Source organism: Rhincodon typus, chromosome 10, assembly GCF_021869965.1.
Source record: "Rhincodon typus isolate 14 chromosome 10, sRhiTyp1.1, whole genome shotgun sequence".
Lineage (NCBI taxonomy): Eukaryota > Metazoa > Chordata > Chondrichthyes > Orectolobiformes > Rhincodontidae > Rhincodon > Rhincodon typus.
The window spans coordinates 44,191,909-44,210,187 of record NC_063341.1 but is presented as its reverse complement, the minus strand read 5'-3'; the positions used below and the strand labels follow the sequence as shown (position 1 = coordinate 44,210,187).

General features: G+C 39.6%; 1 protein-coding gene across 7 annotated transcripts in view; it reads left to right on the top strand.

Annotated features, from left to right (window-relative positions):
• Positions 1-18,279, top strand: part of osbpl9 (oxysterol binding protein-like 9) — a 121,667-nt gene that overhangs the window by 61,225 nt on the left and 42,163 nt on the right. For all 7 annotated transcript variants that reach the window (XM_020528317.2, XM_020528316.2, XM_048601653.1 and 4 more), the window contains 2 exons: positions 6,649-6,753; positions 10,252-10,411. In XM_020528317.2, the coding sequence (XP_020383906.2) occupies positions 6,649-6,753; positions 10,252-10,411 (265 nt within the window). The remainder of the gene's footprint in view (positions 1-6,648; positions 6,754-10,251; positions 10,412-18,279) is intronic.

Genomic DNA, 18,279 nt, shown 5'->3' with positions numbered 1-18,279 from the left:
TGGTCATGAGTTTGGAAGGTGCTGTCTATGAACCTTTAGTGAATTTCTGCAGTACATCTTGTAGATAGTACACACTGGTGGAGAGAGTGGATGCACATGAATGTGGTGCCTATCAAGCGGGCTGCTTTGTCCTGGATGGTGTCCAGGTTCTGGAGTGTTGTTGCAGTTGCACCCATCCACGCAAATGGGGAATATTCCGTCACATGCCTGACTTGTGCCTTGGAGATGTGGTGAGGCTTTGGAGAGTCAGGAGGTGAGTTACTCACCACAGCCTTCCTAACCTCTAACCTGTTCTGGTAGCCACTATGTTTATGTGGCGAGTCCAATTAAGTTGTTGGGCAATGATAACCCACAAGATGTTGATAGTGGGAGATTCAGTGATGTCAATTGCCATTGCATGTCAAGGGCAATGATTAGTTTGTCTTTTATTGGAGACGGGCATTTGTGTGGCACAAATGTTGCTTGCCACTTGTCAACCCAAGCCTGGATTTTGTCCAGGTCTTTTTGCATTTGAACATGGACTGCTTCAATATCTGAGGAGTCACAAATGGTGCTGAACATTGTGCAATTATCCGTGAACATCCCCACTTCTAACTTTATGATGGAGGTTTTTCCCTCGCGCGTCAGAGGCTGAGGGGTGATCTTATAGAGGTTTATAAAATCCTGAGGAGCATGAATAGGGTGAAAAGCCAAGGTCTTTTTCCCAGGTTGGGGGTTTCCAAAACTAAGCGACAAATGTTTAAAGTGAGAGAGGAGAAATTTAAAAAGGACCTGAGAGGTAATATTTTCATGCAGAGTCTGGAATGAGCTGCCAGAGGAAGTGGTAGAGACAAGCACAATTACAACATTTAATAGGCTTCTGGATGGGTATATGAATAAGAAGGGTTTAGAGAGTTATGGGCCGACAGCTGACAAATGAGACTAGGTCAAATTGGGATGTCTGATTGGCGCAGATGAGTTGGACCAAAGGGTCTGTTTCTGTACTGTATGACTCTGTGACATTATGACATAATCAAAGATCCCTCCCATCTTGGTAATACTGTTTTTTTCCACCTTCTTCCATTGAGCAGAAGATACGAAAGTTTGAATACATGTACCAATAGATTTAAGAACATCATCTTCCCCGCTATTATCAGACTTATGGATGGATTTCTCATGTATTACACTTGATCTTTCTCTGCACCTTCTTTGTAGTTGTAACAATATATTTTGCATTCTGTTCCATTACCCTGATGTGCTTAGCTAAGGTATGATTTGGCTGGTTAGAACACGAAACAAGACTTTTCATTGTATCTCGGTATGTATGACAGTAATAAATCAAATCAGCGTGACCGATTCATCAGCCGAAGGAGGACTGTATGTAGTTATCAGCAGGAGGTTTCCTTGCCCACGTTTAACCTGAAGCCATGACACTCGGTGGGATCCGGAGTCATTGTTGAGAACTCAGAGGGCAACTCCCTCCCTACTGTATGCCACTGTGCCACCACCTCTGCTGGGTCTGTCCTGCTGGTGGAACAGGACATATCCACCTATACTGATGGTGGTGTCTGGGTCATTGTCTATCAGGTATGATTCCTTAAGTATGACTATTTGAGGCTGTTGCTTGACTAGTCTGTGAAACTGTTCTCCCAATTTTGGCTTAAGCCCCCAGATATTCGTAAGAAGGACTTTGAAGAGTCGACAGGCTGTTTCTGCTGTTGTCTTTTCCGGTGCCTAGGTTGACGCTGGGTAGATGGTCTGGTTTCATTTCTTTGTTGGGTCTTTGTAGCGATTGATACAACTGAGTGACTTGCTAAGCCATTTCAGAGGTAAGTTGAGAGTCAGCCACGTTGTTGTAGGTATGAAGTCACATGTAGATCGGACAAGATGAGGATAGCAGATTTCCTTCCCTGAAGGGCATTTCTGAGCAAGATGGTTTTTTTCTGACAATCGACAATATTTCCTAGATTTATTTTTATCAAATTCAAACTCCACCATCTGCTGTGGCGGGATTTGAACCTAGGCACCCAGAACATTCGCTGAGTTCCTGGATTAACAGTGTAGCGATAATACCACCAGGCCATCGCCTCCACCGTGAAAAGGAAATTTCCTGTGTTTGCTGACAGGAATTGACCATAGTAATTGAAATTTTAGTACTAAGTGGTACATTTTTAATTACAATTTGAGGGTGTTATTACCATTTCGGGAAAAAAGTCAAATTCATCCTGGATTCTAAGTTGCTCTTAAGCATCCTTCAACACTTCACCCTGTTTGTGTCCATATGACTGTCAAATGCAGTCAATAATTAACCTGTAGTTGCCAAAATTTATCTTTTATCCTGAAAGTTCAAAGTCAACTTTCACACAAACTGTACTAAATGTCTGAAGGTGATATTTTATATTGTTACTAATCAGATGTGGGGACAATTCAGGACGAGAGAAATCTCGACGTGTTAATCAAAAGGATTGGTGGCATTGCAGGGCATCTGTTTTGAAAAGCATACCCAGACTGGGTCAGGAAGGGACAGAATATACAAGCATTAAAAAGTGGGAAATAGGGACCAAGAGGTAAAATGGCCAAATTAATAGTCTTTACTTGAAAGGGTTTTGTATTTAGAATAGAATGAATTAATTAATGGCTCATATTGAGGTTAATGGGTATGATCTTGGCCATTACGGTGACATGGTTGCAAGGAGATCAAAACTGGGAACTGAACATTCAGCTACATGCTGATCAAAGCTGGGAACTGAATGTTTAGTTCAAACATAGGCAAGGAAATCCCATGCTGATTATCATGCACCACCTGCCCTTGGCTGCAGAATCAGTACTCGTCCATGTTGAACACAACTTAGTGTTTCTTCTAAAGGAGGCAAGGACGCAGAATTTAGTGTGGGTGGGCAACTGGTCAAATCCTAAAGGACATAGCTGCTATACTGAATCTATAGTCCGTGGTGATGGAACTGCATGCTTCACTTCATCCTCACCCATCTGCCTGTCACACATACACCTCTTCATGACATTATTGATTAGAATGACCACGCACAATCCTTGTGGAGACAATGTTCCACCTTCACATTGAGCATACTTTACTTCATACTGTATGGCACTACTGCTGTGCTAAATGGGAACGACTTGGAACAGGTTTAACAACTTAAAACTGAGCATCCATGAGGCGCTGTGGATCATGGCATGCAGCAGCGTACTCCAGCACCTCGTGGCCTGAAATATTCCCACTTGACCGTTACTATCAAGCCAGGGGATCAGCCTTGTCCTCCTGCACTCTTCATTGAGCCATGTCAGGAGCAGCACCAGGCACAAATAAAAGTGAATTGTCAACTTGATGAAGCTACACAACAGGACCAGTTGTGTATTCGACAGCATAAGCAGCAATACTCTGTTAGACTGAGCAAAGTGACTGCAACCCAACTACTCTCAACTAAGCTCTGCAGTACTGCCACATCTAGTCATGAATGGTGGTGGGCAATTAAACAACTTATTGGAGGAGAAAACTCCACAAATATTCCCTTCCTCAATTGCAGAGGACCCCAGCATGTCAGTGCAAAAGATAGTGTTGAAGCACACTCAACAATTTGGAAAAGGGCTGCTTCAGTACCTGAGGAGTTAGGAATGATACTGAAAGTTGTGCAGTCTCTGGCGAACATACTTGCTCTGACCTTGTGATGCAGCTGAAGTTTGTAGGTCCTAGGACACTATCCTGAGGAATTCCTGCAGGTAAGTTTTGGAACTGAGACAACTGTCCTCCAGCCACCACAACCATCTTGCATTGTTCCAGGTATGATTCCAACCAAGGAGAGTTTGACTCCAGTTTGCTAGAGATCTTTGTTGCCATGCTGCATCAAATGTAGCCTTGATGTAAAGGGCAGTCACTCTCTGGAACTCAGTACTTACGTCCACATTCCAGCTAAGGCTGTAATTATGTCAGGAGTTGAGGGGCACTGGTAAAACCTCAACTAAGTGTCAGTGAGCAGGTGTGCTGCTTGATAGAGCAGTTGATGGCACCTTCCGTCACTTTGCTGATGATTGAGAGTACACTGATTGGGCGGTAATTGGATGGGTTACGTTTCCCCTGCTTTTTATGTACAACATAGGCCTGTGAAGTTTTCCACATTGTCAGGTAGATGCCAGTGCTGTAGCTGTTCTGGAATAGCTTGGCTGCGGGCACACCAGGTTCTGAGGCACAGGTTTTTGTCACTATTGCCGGAATGTCAGAGACCATAACCTTGGCAGTATCCATACCTCGAACGTTTGTTGATATCAAATTAATCAAATTGGCACTTCAAATTATCAGTACTGCTGGGGACCTTTTGCAAGAGGCTGAGGTGGATTTGCTACAGCACTTCTGGCTGAAGTTTATTGTGAATGCTTCAGCCTTATCTTTTCACTGACGTGCTGGACTCCTCTGCAGTTGAGGATGGGTACATTAGTGGAGCCTTTTCCTCCAGTAAGTTGTTTAATTACTCCCCACCATTCGTGACTGGAAGTGGCAGTACTGCAAAGTATAGACCTGAGCAGTTGCAGAGGCACTTTGCTCTGCCCGTCAGAGTATTGCTGCTTATCCTATTGAATACACAAGTTGTCCTGTTGTGTAGCTTCCTCAGGTTGACCACTCATTTTTAGGTATTCCTGGTGCTGCCCCTGACATGCCCTGCACTCGTCATTGGACCAGGGTTGATCCTGTAGCTTAATGATAATGATAGAGTGGGGGATAGGCAGGCCCTTACACTTACAGATTCTGTTGGAGTACAATTCTGCATTTGCTGGTAGCTCATGGTTGCCCAGACTTGAGTTGTTTTATCTCTTTGAAATCTGTCCCATCACACAACCCAATTGAGGATATTCTTAAAGTGAAGAAGGGAATTCGTCTTCACAGGGACTGTGTGGTGGTCACTCTTACCAATACTATAATGGACAGAAGCACCTGAGGAAAGCAGACTGGTGAGGATGAAGCTAAGTATGTTTTTCCCTTGTTGGTTCTATCATCTTCTGTCGCAGACCCAGTCTAGCAGCTGTGTCCTTTGGACTTGACCAGCTCAGTCAGTGGTAATGCTGCCGAGCCATTCTTGGTGATGGATGTTCTAATCCCTCACCCAGAGTACATTTTGCACCCTTGCCACTTTCAGTGCTCCCTCCAACTGGTGTTCAACATGGAGGAGGACTGAGTTGGGATATGGTTCTGGATGGCAACCTTTAATAATGGTGTGCATCATGGATCAGTGGTGGGATCCCAATGATGTACAATATGTATTGATGACTTGGATGACAGAAGTGAATGTACCATCTTCCTTTCTCCCTAAAAGCCTGCAAATTGTTCCTTTTTCGATTGTAATAGTTGTTTTCCCATAGTTTACTACATGCTTTATATGTGCATTTTCTGCTCTTTCTAGGGGATTGGTGAAAATGTAGATTTGATGCCACAATCCGATTGGCCATCATCTTATTAAATGGCATGACAAGCTAGTTGGGCTAAATGGCCGACTCCTGTTCCTAATTTGTGTACTCTTGTATTCGTATGACAATTGATGTCTGAGACAGGCACTGACTGAGAGTGTGATGGAGGGAGATTCAATTGTGGAATTCAGAAGGGACTGGATAATTTTCTGATAACTCGAGTGCAAAACGGGAGGGTTTGACAATAGCTGGAAGGTGCGTTTACAATGGGTGGCTTGTTTATTTAAGCATGCAGACATGGTGAGCTGAATGGCTTATTTCTGTGCCATTCTGAGAGCAGGTTAGACCAGGAGTTCTGCAATGAGTAACTCACTCCTCACTCCCTAGAGTTTGCTCACCATTTTAAAGCTCGGTTCAGGAGAACAGTGAATATTCTCCCCGTTTGGATGATTGCAGCTTCAACGATACCGGAAGATGCTCACCATGTAGGACAAAACAGCCGTTCTATCCACCACTTCTGCCACGAGACCATAAGCAGTCGTGTGTACCTTGTGCAAGCTGTATCAAGTCACCAAATCTCCTTCAACAGCACTTTCCAAACCTGTAACATCTATCACCCAATATGTGAAAGGCAGCCGATGCATGGAACAAAATCAGCTGCTAGTTCCCCTCTAAACTGCACACCATCTGATTTTTAAATTAGGTGGCTAAAAGTAACAGCAAACAAAATTGAAGTCAAGATATTCGTTAGAATCTCTGCACACCCAATTCAACTGAATGACAAGAATGATAAGTCTTAACTTCAAACAATTCCAAAATTTCAAACAAGAAAGAAATCCTGCAAGAAAGATTTCTCATTTGCGATAATTAATTTTCGGTGCCAAAGAGCTTAATTCCGAGTAATAAAAATTTAGCATGTAATTAAAAGTAATTAGCTCTGAAACAATTTGTTACCTTTCAGTTGCAAATTTATTTGTATTGAAGAATGTATTGTCTGCATCACTAATTTAGTTAAATGAAGAAGTTGATAGTTATTATTAGAAGAGATCCTGTTTTGTTTTTAAGTTGAAATGTTACATTTTAAAATAAACAGGATGTGTTGTAAATATATTAATACAGTGTATACTATTTGAAACTGGACTCATCACAAAAGTACATGTTGGACTTCTGAATCTATTCCAAACATTCTACAAGATAATTTTTATTGTTCAAGAAGACTGTGTAATGCTGTGTTTTGATGATGGTTTTTTTTTATTACAGAGCCTGCTCAGTTATGCAAAGCAGAGCAGCGTCCATCAACGTTGGCTGTGGGATCTGCTGTTAATGCAATGGGTAACCATCAGACACCAACCCCCAACAGTACAGGTGAGATGAATTTTCTTTTGTTTTATAAATGTACGCTTAAATCAATATGCAATGATGTGTAGATATAGATGTTTAGGTGTGATTAGGTTGGTGAGAACAATCAATATAATTTTAATGTGTCAGCTGTAAATTTATTTGTATGTCTTAATGTATGACTTTTTAAGAGAAGGAGTTGCAGTTTATTCATGTAAGAAATTCTTCATGCCCAAGCTTGGAGGAAACACTTTGTGTCAAAGTGATAGAATGAAGGTTTGCTTTCTTGTTGCACAGTTAAAGAATCTTCCCACTTGAACTACACAGGACATTGAGGCACTAAAGTTACTCAGCTTTTATTGTGTTCCTAGAAGCAACCTTAAGGAATTGCTTAAGAGAAGTATGAGAATGAGCCATGACAATGCTTTCTGTTTGTTGAAACTCAAATGCCGAAAACAGGAGTACATTAATACAGTTTCATTTTTGGCATTACATAGCTATAAAAATATAAGAATGCAAATTTGATAGTCTGTATTTGACTGTTGTGTATTCATTTTATGCTTTAGAACATAGAACAGTACAGCACAGGAACAGGCCCTTCAGCCCATCATGCCTGCACTGACCATGGTGCCGTTCTAAACTAATCCCATCTGCCTGCACATGATCTATATCCTTCTGCTCCCTTCCTGTTGATCTGTCTGTCATGCCTCTTAAATATGTTATCATGTTTGCTTCCACCACCTCCCGTGACAACATGTTCCAAGTATCTGTTACATTCTGCATAAACATAATTTGCTTTGCACATCATCTTTGAACTTTCCCCTCTCATCTTAAATCTGTGACTCCTAGTATTTGACATTCCTGCCTGTGAAAAAGACTGCAACTATCTGTCCTACCCATGCCTTGCATAATTTTTTATACTTCTATCAGGTCACCCTTCAGACTCTTACGCTCTGGCAAAAACAATCCAAGGTTTGTCTAGCTTCTCCTTTATAGCTAATACATTGCAATCCAAGCATCATACTGTTTAAATTTCTGATGAAGGGTCTAGGCTCGAAACGTCAGCCTTACTGCTCCTGTGATGCTGCTTGGCCTGCTGTGTTCATCCAGCTCTGCACCTTGTTGTCTCATACTGTTTAAAAAGCCTCTTTTGCATCCTCTACAAAGCCTCTACATCCTTCCTATACTTTGGCAACCAGAACTGCACATAATTCTCCAAACGCGGCCTAATTAAAGCTGTAAACAGTTGCAATACGACCTGCCAACTTTAGTATTCAATACTTGACCAATGAAGGCAACATGCCGTACACCTTCTTTACTGCCTTATCCACTTGTCTTGCCACTTTCAGGGAGCTATGGGCTTGCAACCCAAGATTCCTCTGTATATCAATGCTCCTAAGGGTCCTGCCATTTACTCTGTACTTTCCTCTTGCATTTGACCTCCCCAAATACATTACATCGTACTTGTCTGGATTAAACTCCATCTTCCACTTTCTACCCAACTTTCCAACTGATCTATATCTTGTTGAATCCTTGGACGATATTCCTCACGGTCCACAACTCCAACAATTTTATGTCATCTGCAAACTTACTAATCATACTATCTGCATTTTCATCCAAACCATTGATATATATTACAAACAACAGTGGTCTCAGCCACTAATCACTGACCTCCTGTTTTTCTAATGTTTCTTCACAACTACTGTCTGTCTTCTATGACCAGGCCAAGTTTGTATCCAATTTGGACTCACTGGATGAACACTTCAAGATATCCTGTCTTAGTGCAGCTGTGACATTCGCTTTTAACCGATAATGCAACTCCCCCATCCCTTTTACATCCTCTGTATCCTGCCTGGAACATTGAGTTGCCAGTCCTGCCCTTCTCTCATCCAGATTTCTATAAGCTATAGCATCATAGTTCTTCTTTACTTTTATTTTAGACACAACGAAGTGAGATGGCCTTATTTCTTAGTTTGATAATCTCATGACTGACACATGTCATATTTGTAATGCCTGCTTTTAACTTCTTGTTTTTAAGTAGTTTATGGCCATCTTGAGCTGACTGAATGCAATTAAAATGTTAACATTATTTATTTTCATACGGTGGCAGCCGATTTTACCAACTGTTTCCAATTATCATCTTGTCCTATCTGAAATGAAGGACCTAAACATTCATAAAAACAAAAAAAAAAAGTGCTGGTGAATCCCTGCAGTTCTGGCACCATCTGTGGAGAAACAAATTTGATATTTTGAGTTCGACATGACCCTGTGCTGAAGAAGAATGATATTGGACTTTTTGTTAATTGTTTTTCTTTCCACAGAGTCTGCGAGCCTTGCTAAATTTCTCCAGCACTTTCTGCTTTTATTTCAGATCTCCAGCATCCACAGTTGTTTGCTTTTAGCTAACTATTCATGTTCATTTCATTATTCAAGTAGTGTTGGAAATGTTGATCAAAATCAAATTCTTCTCATTAGCATTGATGTCAAGATGCTAGTCACATCATTACTTGTAAAATGTGAAGTATTAAAAATGTAAATTGAGGAAAATAAATCCTTTTATTTAAAATTTGCCCAAAGAGCATACTTGGTTTTATGAGTTGTGTTGTGAAATAGTTTAAGTACTCAATTCTACTCCATTTGAGCAACGGTTAGCTGGTTGCATTCCAGGTAGCTCCTTTTTTTTTCCTGATGAGGCTGTTATTTAATCACAAACAGTTAGTCAACAGGCACTGTTAAGCTGGAAGCGTATGTCCTGTGGTGCAGTGACAGCGCCCCTACCTCGAGCTTGACTTAAGTCCCTGAAGAGTTTTGTTGGAGTAAATTGTAATAGAACATTTCTAAATGATTTTGATTATTTATTTAACATTATGGTTAGAAAAGAAATAATTGGCTAGGTTCCTTGCTCCTGATTCTATTAGACTACCATGTGGTCACTGGATAAGATTGGGATGGAGCTTCTCTGCGATACTGCTTGGATAAATAGTCCTGTGTCCTGGATGAAAGAGTGATCTTCTCTGTTGTATGCAATAAGATCTTACTCTATACAGTGGGGAAACCTTATTTAAAGGTTAGCTCTGGAGTACAGTTGGAGACCTATTGTCAGAACAGCATTTTTGTGCTGCCTCTTTTTACCCTCCAGTGTGCAAATTAAAAATAATTAGATGCATGAAACCACAGGAAGAGCAGTCACTCTATTCCATTTGATAAATGGATGAGCATTTCAGCTGAGTTCACCTTGACAGTGAATCAAAATAGCTTACTAGCTAAAATTTGTATTGTTACAAAGTATTATAGGAAGTAAAATGTATGTTGCAAAGCTGCTAGATTATTTGATAACTTATTTAACAATATATATCTTTTGATTAAAATGTCTGTTTGTATGTTACAATATATTCAGTATCTTAAGACAATAAAAAAAAGTTGCTTTTAAAAGTAATATTGTCTTCTATGGCTATCTTCTTTGTATTAGAAAAAAATCTATCAATAGAAGTAGCTAAGGTGTGATTATGTGTTTCTGTGAATTAGGAAGTGGACAGTCAGCACCAAGCAGCAGCCTCACTTCGCCCAGCCACATAAATCTGTCTCCTAATACAGTCCCAGATTTTTCATATTCCAGCAGTGAGGATGAATTCTATGATGCTGATGAGTTCTACCAGAGTAATTCTTCTCCAAAGCATTGCGTAGAGTGAGTACTTTATAATAATTATGTGACTATTACTTATTTAACTATTGATGTAATCTGTAGCAATGGAAGTGTAATTTTCTTTTAATGTACAGCTTACATGGTAAGCTATAAAATATATTTTAATTTATTGCAAAGTTTTTGTGAAGCCTATTGCTTTCCTTGCAGAAAATTTGACTGAGTTTTACTAACTCAGTGAAATAAGGTATGTTATTCTGAGATTTGATAAAGCACGTTGTTGGCAGAAAGGAAAGAAGAATTAAGAGGCTACATTTTTCTTGTTCAACTTGATTTTGCATATGTGATGCCAAAGCCATTTTGATCCTCATTATTGGCATTTCCCACTTTGACACATCCAAGATTAATTCTTTAGATGTCTGCTGCTTGAAACGTTCCTATCCTGACCAAGTGTTTCACTGACTGGGCATGGTTTTAAAGTTATTTTTTAAAAGGCCGTAAGACAAGACATGCACAAAAGACCAGTTGCAACAGAATCCACAATTAGGACCCACACAGCAGGGTGTATCCTTCAAAAAAAAAAGGATAAGTTGCAACTGGCAATTTTTGCATTCTCTGAGCATTTACTCTTTGATGTTTCAACTATCTCATGTACTCAAAGCTTAGAGTGCAAGGTGGTTTCATTTTAATATGTGAATTTTGACTTTCCTGTATCTTTCTCTATTTTCAAGTCTACTAGTTCAATCTAAGGCTGATCCCATAAGATTCCATGTTGCACTTTTGCTGTACATACATGTGAAATAGGAGTCAGAAGTCGACCGTTCCAATCCTTGAGTTTGTTCTATTATTTAATAAAATCATAAGTGATCTATTTGTGTTTTGAACTCTGCATTTCCATTTACCCCGATAACCCTTCACTTCTCTGCCTGACAAGTATCTGTCCACGACAGTCTTAAAAATATTCACTAACCCTGTCTCCACTACCCTCCTGAGGCAGAAAGTTCCAAAGTTGCCCAACAGTAAGAGGGAAAAAAAGCTCTCCTCATCTCTGACCTGAAAGGGCAACCCCTAATTTTGAAACAGTGCCCCCTTTTTTTGTACTTTTTCACAATAGGGAACATCCTTTGCATGTCCACCTTTGTTGAGACTATTCAGGATTTTAACCGCTCAATCAAATCAGCTAAGTTTTCTGAACCCCAGAGGAAACAAGCTCAATCTATCCTCATAAGAGAACCCACTTATTTCCAAGTATCAATCTAGTGAACCTCTTCAAATAAGGAGACCAAAACTGAATGAGTGTTTGCACTGTGGTCTCACCAGTGTCCTGTATAACTGAAGCATAAAATCCTTACTTTTCATTTCCTCTGGCAATAAAAGACCAAATCTCATTACACTTCTTGATTATGTGCTCTGTAACTGCATACTAACCATCTGTGACTCATACAAGAGAATACCTTAATCCCTGTGCACTTCAGAATTCTGCATTCTTTCTCTGTTTAAGTAATATTCTTTATTTTGCCAAAGTGATCTACTTGACATTTTCCCACATTATCAATATACCATTATCATGTATCAGTGTATTGATGGCATTTTGTCAAGTGAACGTTTGACTTATTTTTCTTGATCTAAAAAGCAAGGTGGAAACTGGACCCTTTCTTGGTTCCAGCTCCTGCTATTAACATTTCCTATGATCTGTTCGTTAAAACTTCTCACTTTTTAAAATAATACCACTAGTACATTTGTCAGCTTGAACTATGAATGAGTTTCATTTACTTATGACCTCCACTTTGGCATAGTGATTAATGCTTTCTGTGACCTCACCTTGAATGGTTTTCCTGGATTCTTGTGGCAGTTTAACTCCTGACCTTCTTTCAGTATCTTATAAGATATATGAATTGTGACTCGGTATTAAATGTTGCAGTTCTCTAGAGTAACATGTTTCACAATAAATAGGGGAAGAGCCTGATTAGAATAATTGCTAAGTAAGCATTCAGAATTAACTAAGAAACCTGCAGTAATGGACCATCATGCAACTTGTGACCATAATATGATTGATTTTGTTATTATGTTTGAATGTTAAATGTAACCCAAAGCAAACCTCAATGGGATGAGACATTATTCAACCGCAGTAAACTGAGCTGAACAATAAACAGTTAATTGTTAATGTAAAGTTAAACAGTAGCAAGTATTCAAGAAATTTCCAGTGCAATATGTAACTAGTGCGTACCAATAAAAGACAAAGGTTCAATGTTTGTAGCTAATTACCTATGGTCAATAAATGAGGTACGAGACAATATCAAATGACTAAGCTTACACAATGCAAAGGAATAGTGTAAATTCTGTGAGCTGTAAGAGCTGAAGAAGGCAATGATGGTGCAAGAAGGTAACATAAAGAAAATGTGCAAGGAAAAGGTTTTATAACTGTATCAAGGAAGAATAGTAAAGATGAAAATTGGCCTATTAATGATGAATGCTTGTGAAACTAAGGCAGAATTATTAAATGAGTACTTCCATATTGTTTTCATGATGAAACAAGATGACACACTGTCAGTAAAGGAATCTAGAAATAAGCCATGGGAGACACCAAGGAGACTTGATATAAGTTCAAAAAATGGCAATGATGAACAAATAAATGAACCTCCAGAATCTGATTAATCAAAAGAAATGAGAAAAATCTAGATATGTTGGCCATAATTTTGAAAAATTTTCTAGATTATAAGATAGTGATTTTCAATTAGAAAATTTATCCAAGGTGGGAGCAAGAATTCAGATAACTGTCAATTCTGTTACATAGAGCTCTATAATAAAGCAGTAGCTTTCCATCCTATACACTTAACCTTAATGCCCAATCAGTCTTGCATGCAAGGTGTCAGAAAGGTGCACCCGGTTTTGATTATGACACCAAGTTAAGAAGCTAAGCAAAATGTGTCAATGTAAATAGGAAGTTACAAAACGACACAATAATGAGTGGGCAGATCTTTGATATCTTGAGTTCAAATAGAGAAGTGTGAAGCAATCCTTGTTTGGATAAATCTGAATAAATTAAGCAGCGATGAGGAGCTGTTAAAAGAAGAGATTTGGATGTGAAGGTTAATAGCTCTCTAAAAGAGAACACACCAGTGTATAAAGGTCACTGGTTTTTATATGAAGAGGCATGGAATACAAACATGAGGAAATGATGCTTCAGTTGCACAGCCTTTGTCAGACCCTTCGAACATACTGGACACCAAACTTCAGAAATGATAAATTGTCCTTGAAAGAGGACTATTTCACTAGAATAATGCCATGGATAAAGGATTAAAGTATGAAGCCGTATGAAAAATGTTGGTTTGTAGTCTCGAGTTTAAAATGTTATAGAGTAATCTAATTGAGTTATTTAAAATTATTAAGGGACCAGTGAAGTAGCAATAGAGAAACAGTATCCTCTTTTGGAGAAATCCAGAGCAAGGGCATGATCGAATTGGACCATTCAGGAATAATCCCCGTGAAGGACTTTTTAACCATTACTTGTTAAATCAGTGTATCAAGATAAGTGGAGTTGTGTTGCAAGTAATGTTATCTGGAAGGACAAGAAGGTTTGAGGGCCTGTCCTCCTCTTGTCCCTATGCTCTTATGATATGTTGACGTAGGTTTGTATAGTGGTTTCTGCTGATCTTTGTCTGGGCAGCAGTTGGTACACATCATGGTTTACCTCATGTCCTTTGGTGTAAGATCAATGCCAGATGACCCCTTAAGTTTTATTCATCATACCCAGGCATTATTATGCATCTTCAGGAGGCAGAAGGAAATATGAGAGATGCAAAAAAGTGTTCATTTTGAGAGATTCTGATCTTTTCTGTAACTGAATGCATAAGCCATCAGAGCTACCTAAGGCTTGTATGAAGTAAATATCTTTTGTACAACATTTCTAGAAGTAAAAAGAGAGCACTTGCACAGGCAATGCATGAAATTAAATGCAAGCCTATCTTGAATGCAGTATATGGGTATCTGTTAGCAAACTGGGATCTGGGAAATAATGAAGTTGTCAATGCGTAGAAACTTGAGACAAGGCAGCTATTTTGAGTTGCGTAATGAAGTGTTTGTGTGAATCTCCATCTAAAGGTCAGGCCCACTTTACCTGTAAAATTCATAGGTTCCCAATTGGGTAGAGATCCAAACCTCTTTCCAAAATAGTATTCAATGATGGTATAATTGCAGAAGTGTCCTTAGGATCTCTAAAGGTTCTACTTGTTTTTTAAAGTGCCAATCCGAATGCTGAGTCTAATGTAAAATCATCATTACTCGTGTTTGAATCTGCATTGTGTTTGTTAGAAAAGCAAATTATAATAGGATTGCAAAGTGCCTTTTTTGGTTTATTTTCTGTCATAATTTGTAAATGCTGAAATGAAAGCTTACAGTGGAATGAATATTATTTTTCCAACTGGCCATCTTTCTCTGTTCTTAATTGCAGCCTTTTTACGCCTCCAGTACAATCGGTAGCATAAACAGCAGGGATAATGGGACGATAATGTCAGTGCACCACTCATTACCCTTTCTTGTTTCCAATATGACACTGTTTTTCTTTCAGGGCTGTCACTAGGACAGCCCAAGTTCCCAACTGTTTCAGGGAGGAGCCTATTTGCAACATACAAACATGCCATTTTAGACCTACCAGTGGGTGAAGGATGCTCCACTGATGGGTAACAGATTTCAGTGACCCAAACAGCAGTCCTTAGGAAATGTTTTTATGCACGCCTAGAATTCTTGTCTCAACCCCTGCACTCCTTCACTTCCACCAATGTCTGATTGCTTGAATAATGCTTGCAACTCTTTTAAAATGCTATGAAAATGAAGCTTGGGTCTCTCTGCTGACGTTCACCCCAAGTTTTTATCCTGATGTTTTAAGATATGACACGTATTTTTTCACAAATCTTAACTGGAGTGGCAGGTTCTGTGCTGAGCATGCAGTTGTTCGTGCCAGAGTACCTTTCATACTGTTCCATACTGTCATGAGGTCCGCACCTTGACTGCATCTTTTTAAGTGATGCTGCCAGCCTGCCTGATATCACTGATCTTGGCCCACACCAAACCACATATTTTTCATGTCCAGTCGGATCCTACCACGTGAACACTACATTAAATATAAATTTTTTTTTACTCTTAGAATTGTGCACCTTTGTAATTTTCTACCATTGAGGCATTTGGAAGCTCAGGTCTGAATATTTTTAAAGTGGAGATTGATAGATTTCTCATTGTCATTTATGTACAGTGTTATGGGGATGAGGTGGTAAGCATTAAGATTTGAAATTCTTTCTCAAAACAGCTGTGCTCCTCCATCTTATTCCTCCTTTAAGATACTTCGAAAGACTGTCTTGATGGCTTCCTATGCTAATAAGTGCCAGATATTGTCTGGTAATGCACTCTTGAAGAGGTTTGGTAGATCTAACTGCACGCATGTTGTTGTATTGTCATAAAAATGCTGAAATGGTAGAGAAGTGATTTTGAGAGGTCGAAGAGGATTGTTTAATCAGTTTTGTACATCTCCGGTGACAAAGCAGATAGTGCATTTACAGCACACTACAACAGATTATAACCAATTATGGTAAATTTAACTAGCCTGATTTCATAATGTCTTTAATGTATGTTTCTTGCCAAGGAAAGTGTCATCATTTCCAGACCATAATGAGGATCCCATTTCTTATTCAGTTTTGAATAGATACAAATTTTATGAGAGAACTGAACTGCTCAATGTGAGGATAAGATGAAGATAATCTTAGTTGGAAATTATACATAATAGCAGTATTTATATAGAGACTCTTAAGTTTAACGGAAATGTTGAAGAATGCAAGATTTAGTGAGAGGGAAGATTTGATGGAGACAAAATTAATAGAGAAATGGTGCTGGGAAAATTGATAGGATTAAAGGCAGATATATCCCCAGGGCCTGATAATCTACATCCCAGAGTACTTCATAAAGTAGCTGTAAAAATAGTGGAGGCATTGGTTGTCATCTTCCAGGATTTTATAGACTCTGGAATAGCTAGCCTCCAAACTGCAGGGACTAATGTTACTCAAATATTCAAACACAGAGGTAGAGAGAAAACAGGGAACTATAGACCAGTAAGTTTGCCATCGGTAGTGGGGAAAATTCTTGAATCCATTATCAAGGATTTCATAGCGGATCATTTAGAAAGCAGTGGCAGGATCAGACAAAGTCGGCATGGATTTATGAAGGGGAAATTGTGCTTGACAAATCTGTTGGAATTCTATGAAGATGTAACTGGTAGAGTTGACAAGTCAGAACCAGTCGATGTGGTATATTTGGACTTTCCAAAAGCGTTTGACAAAGTCCTGCAAAAGAGATTATTGTGCAAGATTAAAGCGCATGTGATTAGGGCAAGTATATTGAAATGGATAGAAAACTGGTTGGCAGAGAAGAAACAAAGAGTAGGAATTAATGCGTCCTTTTCAAATTGGCAGGCAGTAACTAGTGGGGTGCTGCAGGTATCAGTGCTGGGACCCCAGCTATTCTCAATGTAAATTAATGATTTGGATGAGGGAACAAAATGTAACATCTCAAAGTTTGCAGATGATACCAAATTGGATGGAAGGATGAACTGTGACGAGGATGCAGAGATCCTTCAGCATGATCTGGACAGGTTGTTGGGTGAGTGGTCAAATCAATGGCAGATGCAGTATAATTTGGATAAATGTGAGGTTTTCACTTTGGAAGCAAAAACAAGAAGGCAGATTACTACCCGAATGGCTGTGTAAATTAGGAGAGGGGAGTGTGCAGCAGGATCTGGGTCCTTGTGCACCAGTTGCTGAAGGTAAGCATGCAGGTGCAGCAGGTGATAAAGAAGGCAAATGGTATGTTGACCTTCGTTGCGAGAGGTTTCGTGTACAGGAGCAGGGATGTGTTGTTGCAGTTACACAGGGCCTTGGTGAGGCCACACCTCGAATATTGTGTGCAGTTTTGGACTCCTTTTCTGAGGAAGGATACTCTTGCTCTCGAGAGAGTGCAGCGAAGGTTTACCAGGCTGATTCTGGGGATGGCGGGACTGACGTATGAGGAGAGATTGACTAGGTTAGGATTGTTTTCGCTGGAGTTCAGATGAATGAGGGGGGATCTCATAGATACTTCTAAAATTATAACAGGACGAGACAGGGTAAATGCAGGGAGGATGTTCCCAATGGTGAGTGTGTCCAGAACCAGGGGTCACAGTCTGAGGATTTGGGCTAGACGATTTAGGACGGAGATGAGGAGACATTTCTTCACCCAAAGAGTGGTGAGCTTGTGGAATTCATTACCGCAGGAAGTAGTTGATGCCAAAACATTGAATGTATTCAAGAGGCAGCTAGATATAGCACTTGGGACAAACGAGATCAAAGGTTATGGGGAGAAAGCCAGATTAGGCCATTGAGTTGAACGATCAGCCATTATCGTCATGAATGGCGGAGCAGGCTCAAAGGGCTGAATGGCTGCCTCCTGCTCCTATCTTCTACGTTTCCATCTTTCTATGTTTAAAAAATACATTTCAATTGCAGTATATAGTTTTTGGAACCTTAACATTCAAAATGTTAAGATCTGCATAGAAAACATAAGCTCCAGTAATACATTCTGTATGAGATATGTATATTTAAATGGTAATTCTAGTTCTTGGAAGATATTTGTGATTGTACCATTTCATTCTTGTCCTTGAATGTGCAACGTATCAAGTCATAGTCCGAGAATATCCAACAATAAAAACCAAAAGAACTGCAGATGCTGTAAATCAGGAACAAAAACAAAGTTGCTGGAGAAGCTCAGCAGGTCTGGCAGCATCTGTGAAGGAGAAAACAGAGTTAACGTTTCGGGTCCGGTGATCCTTCCTCAGAACCTCAGTTTGAAACATTAACTCTGTTTTCTCCTTCACAGAAGCTGCCAGACCTGCT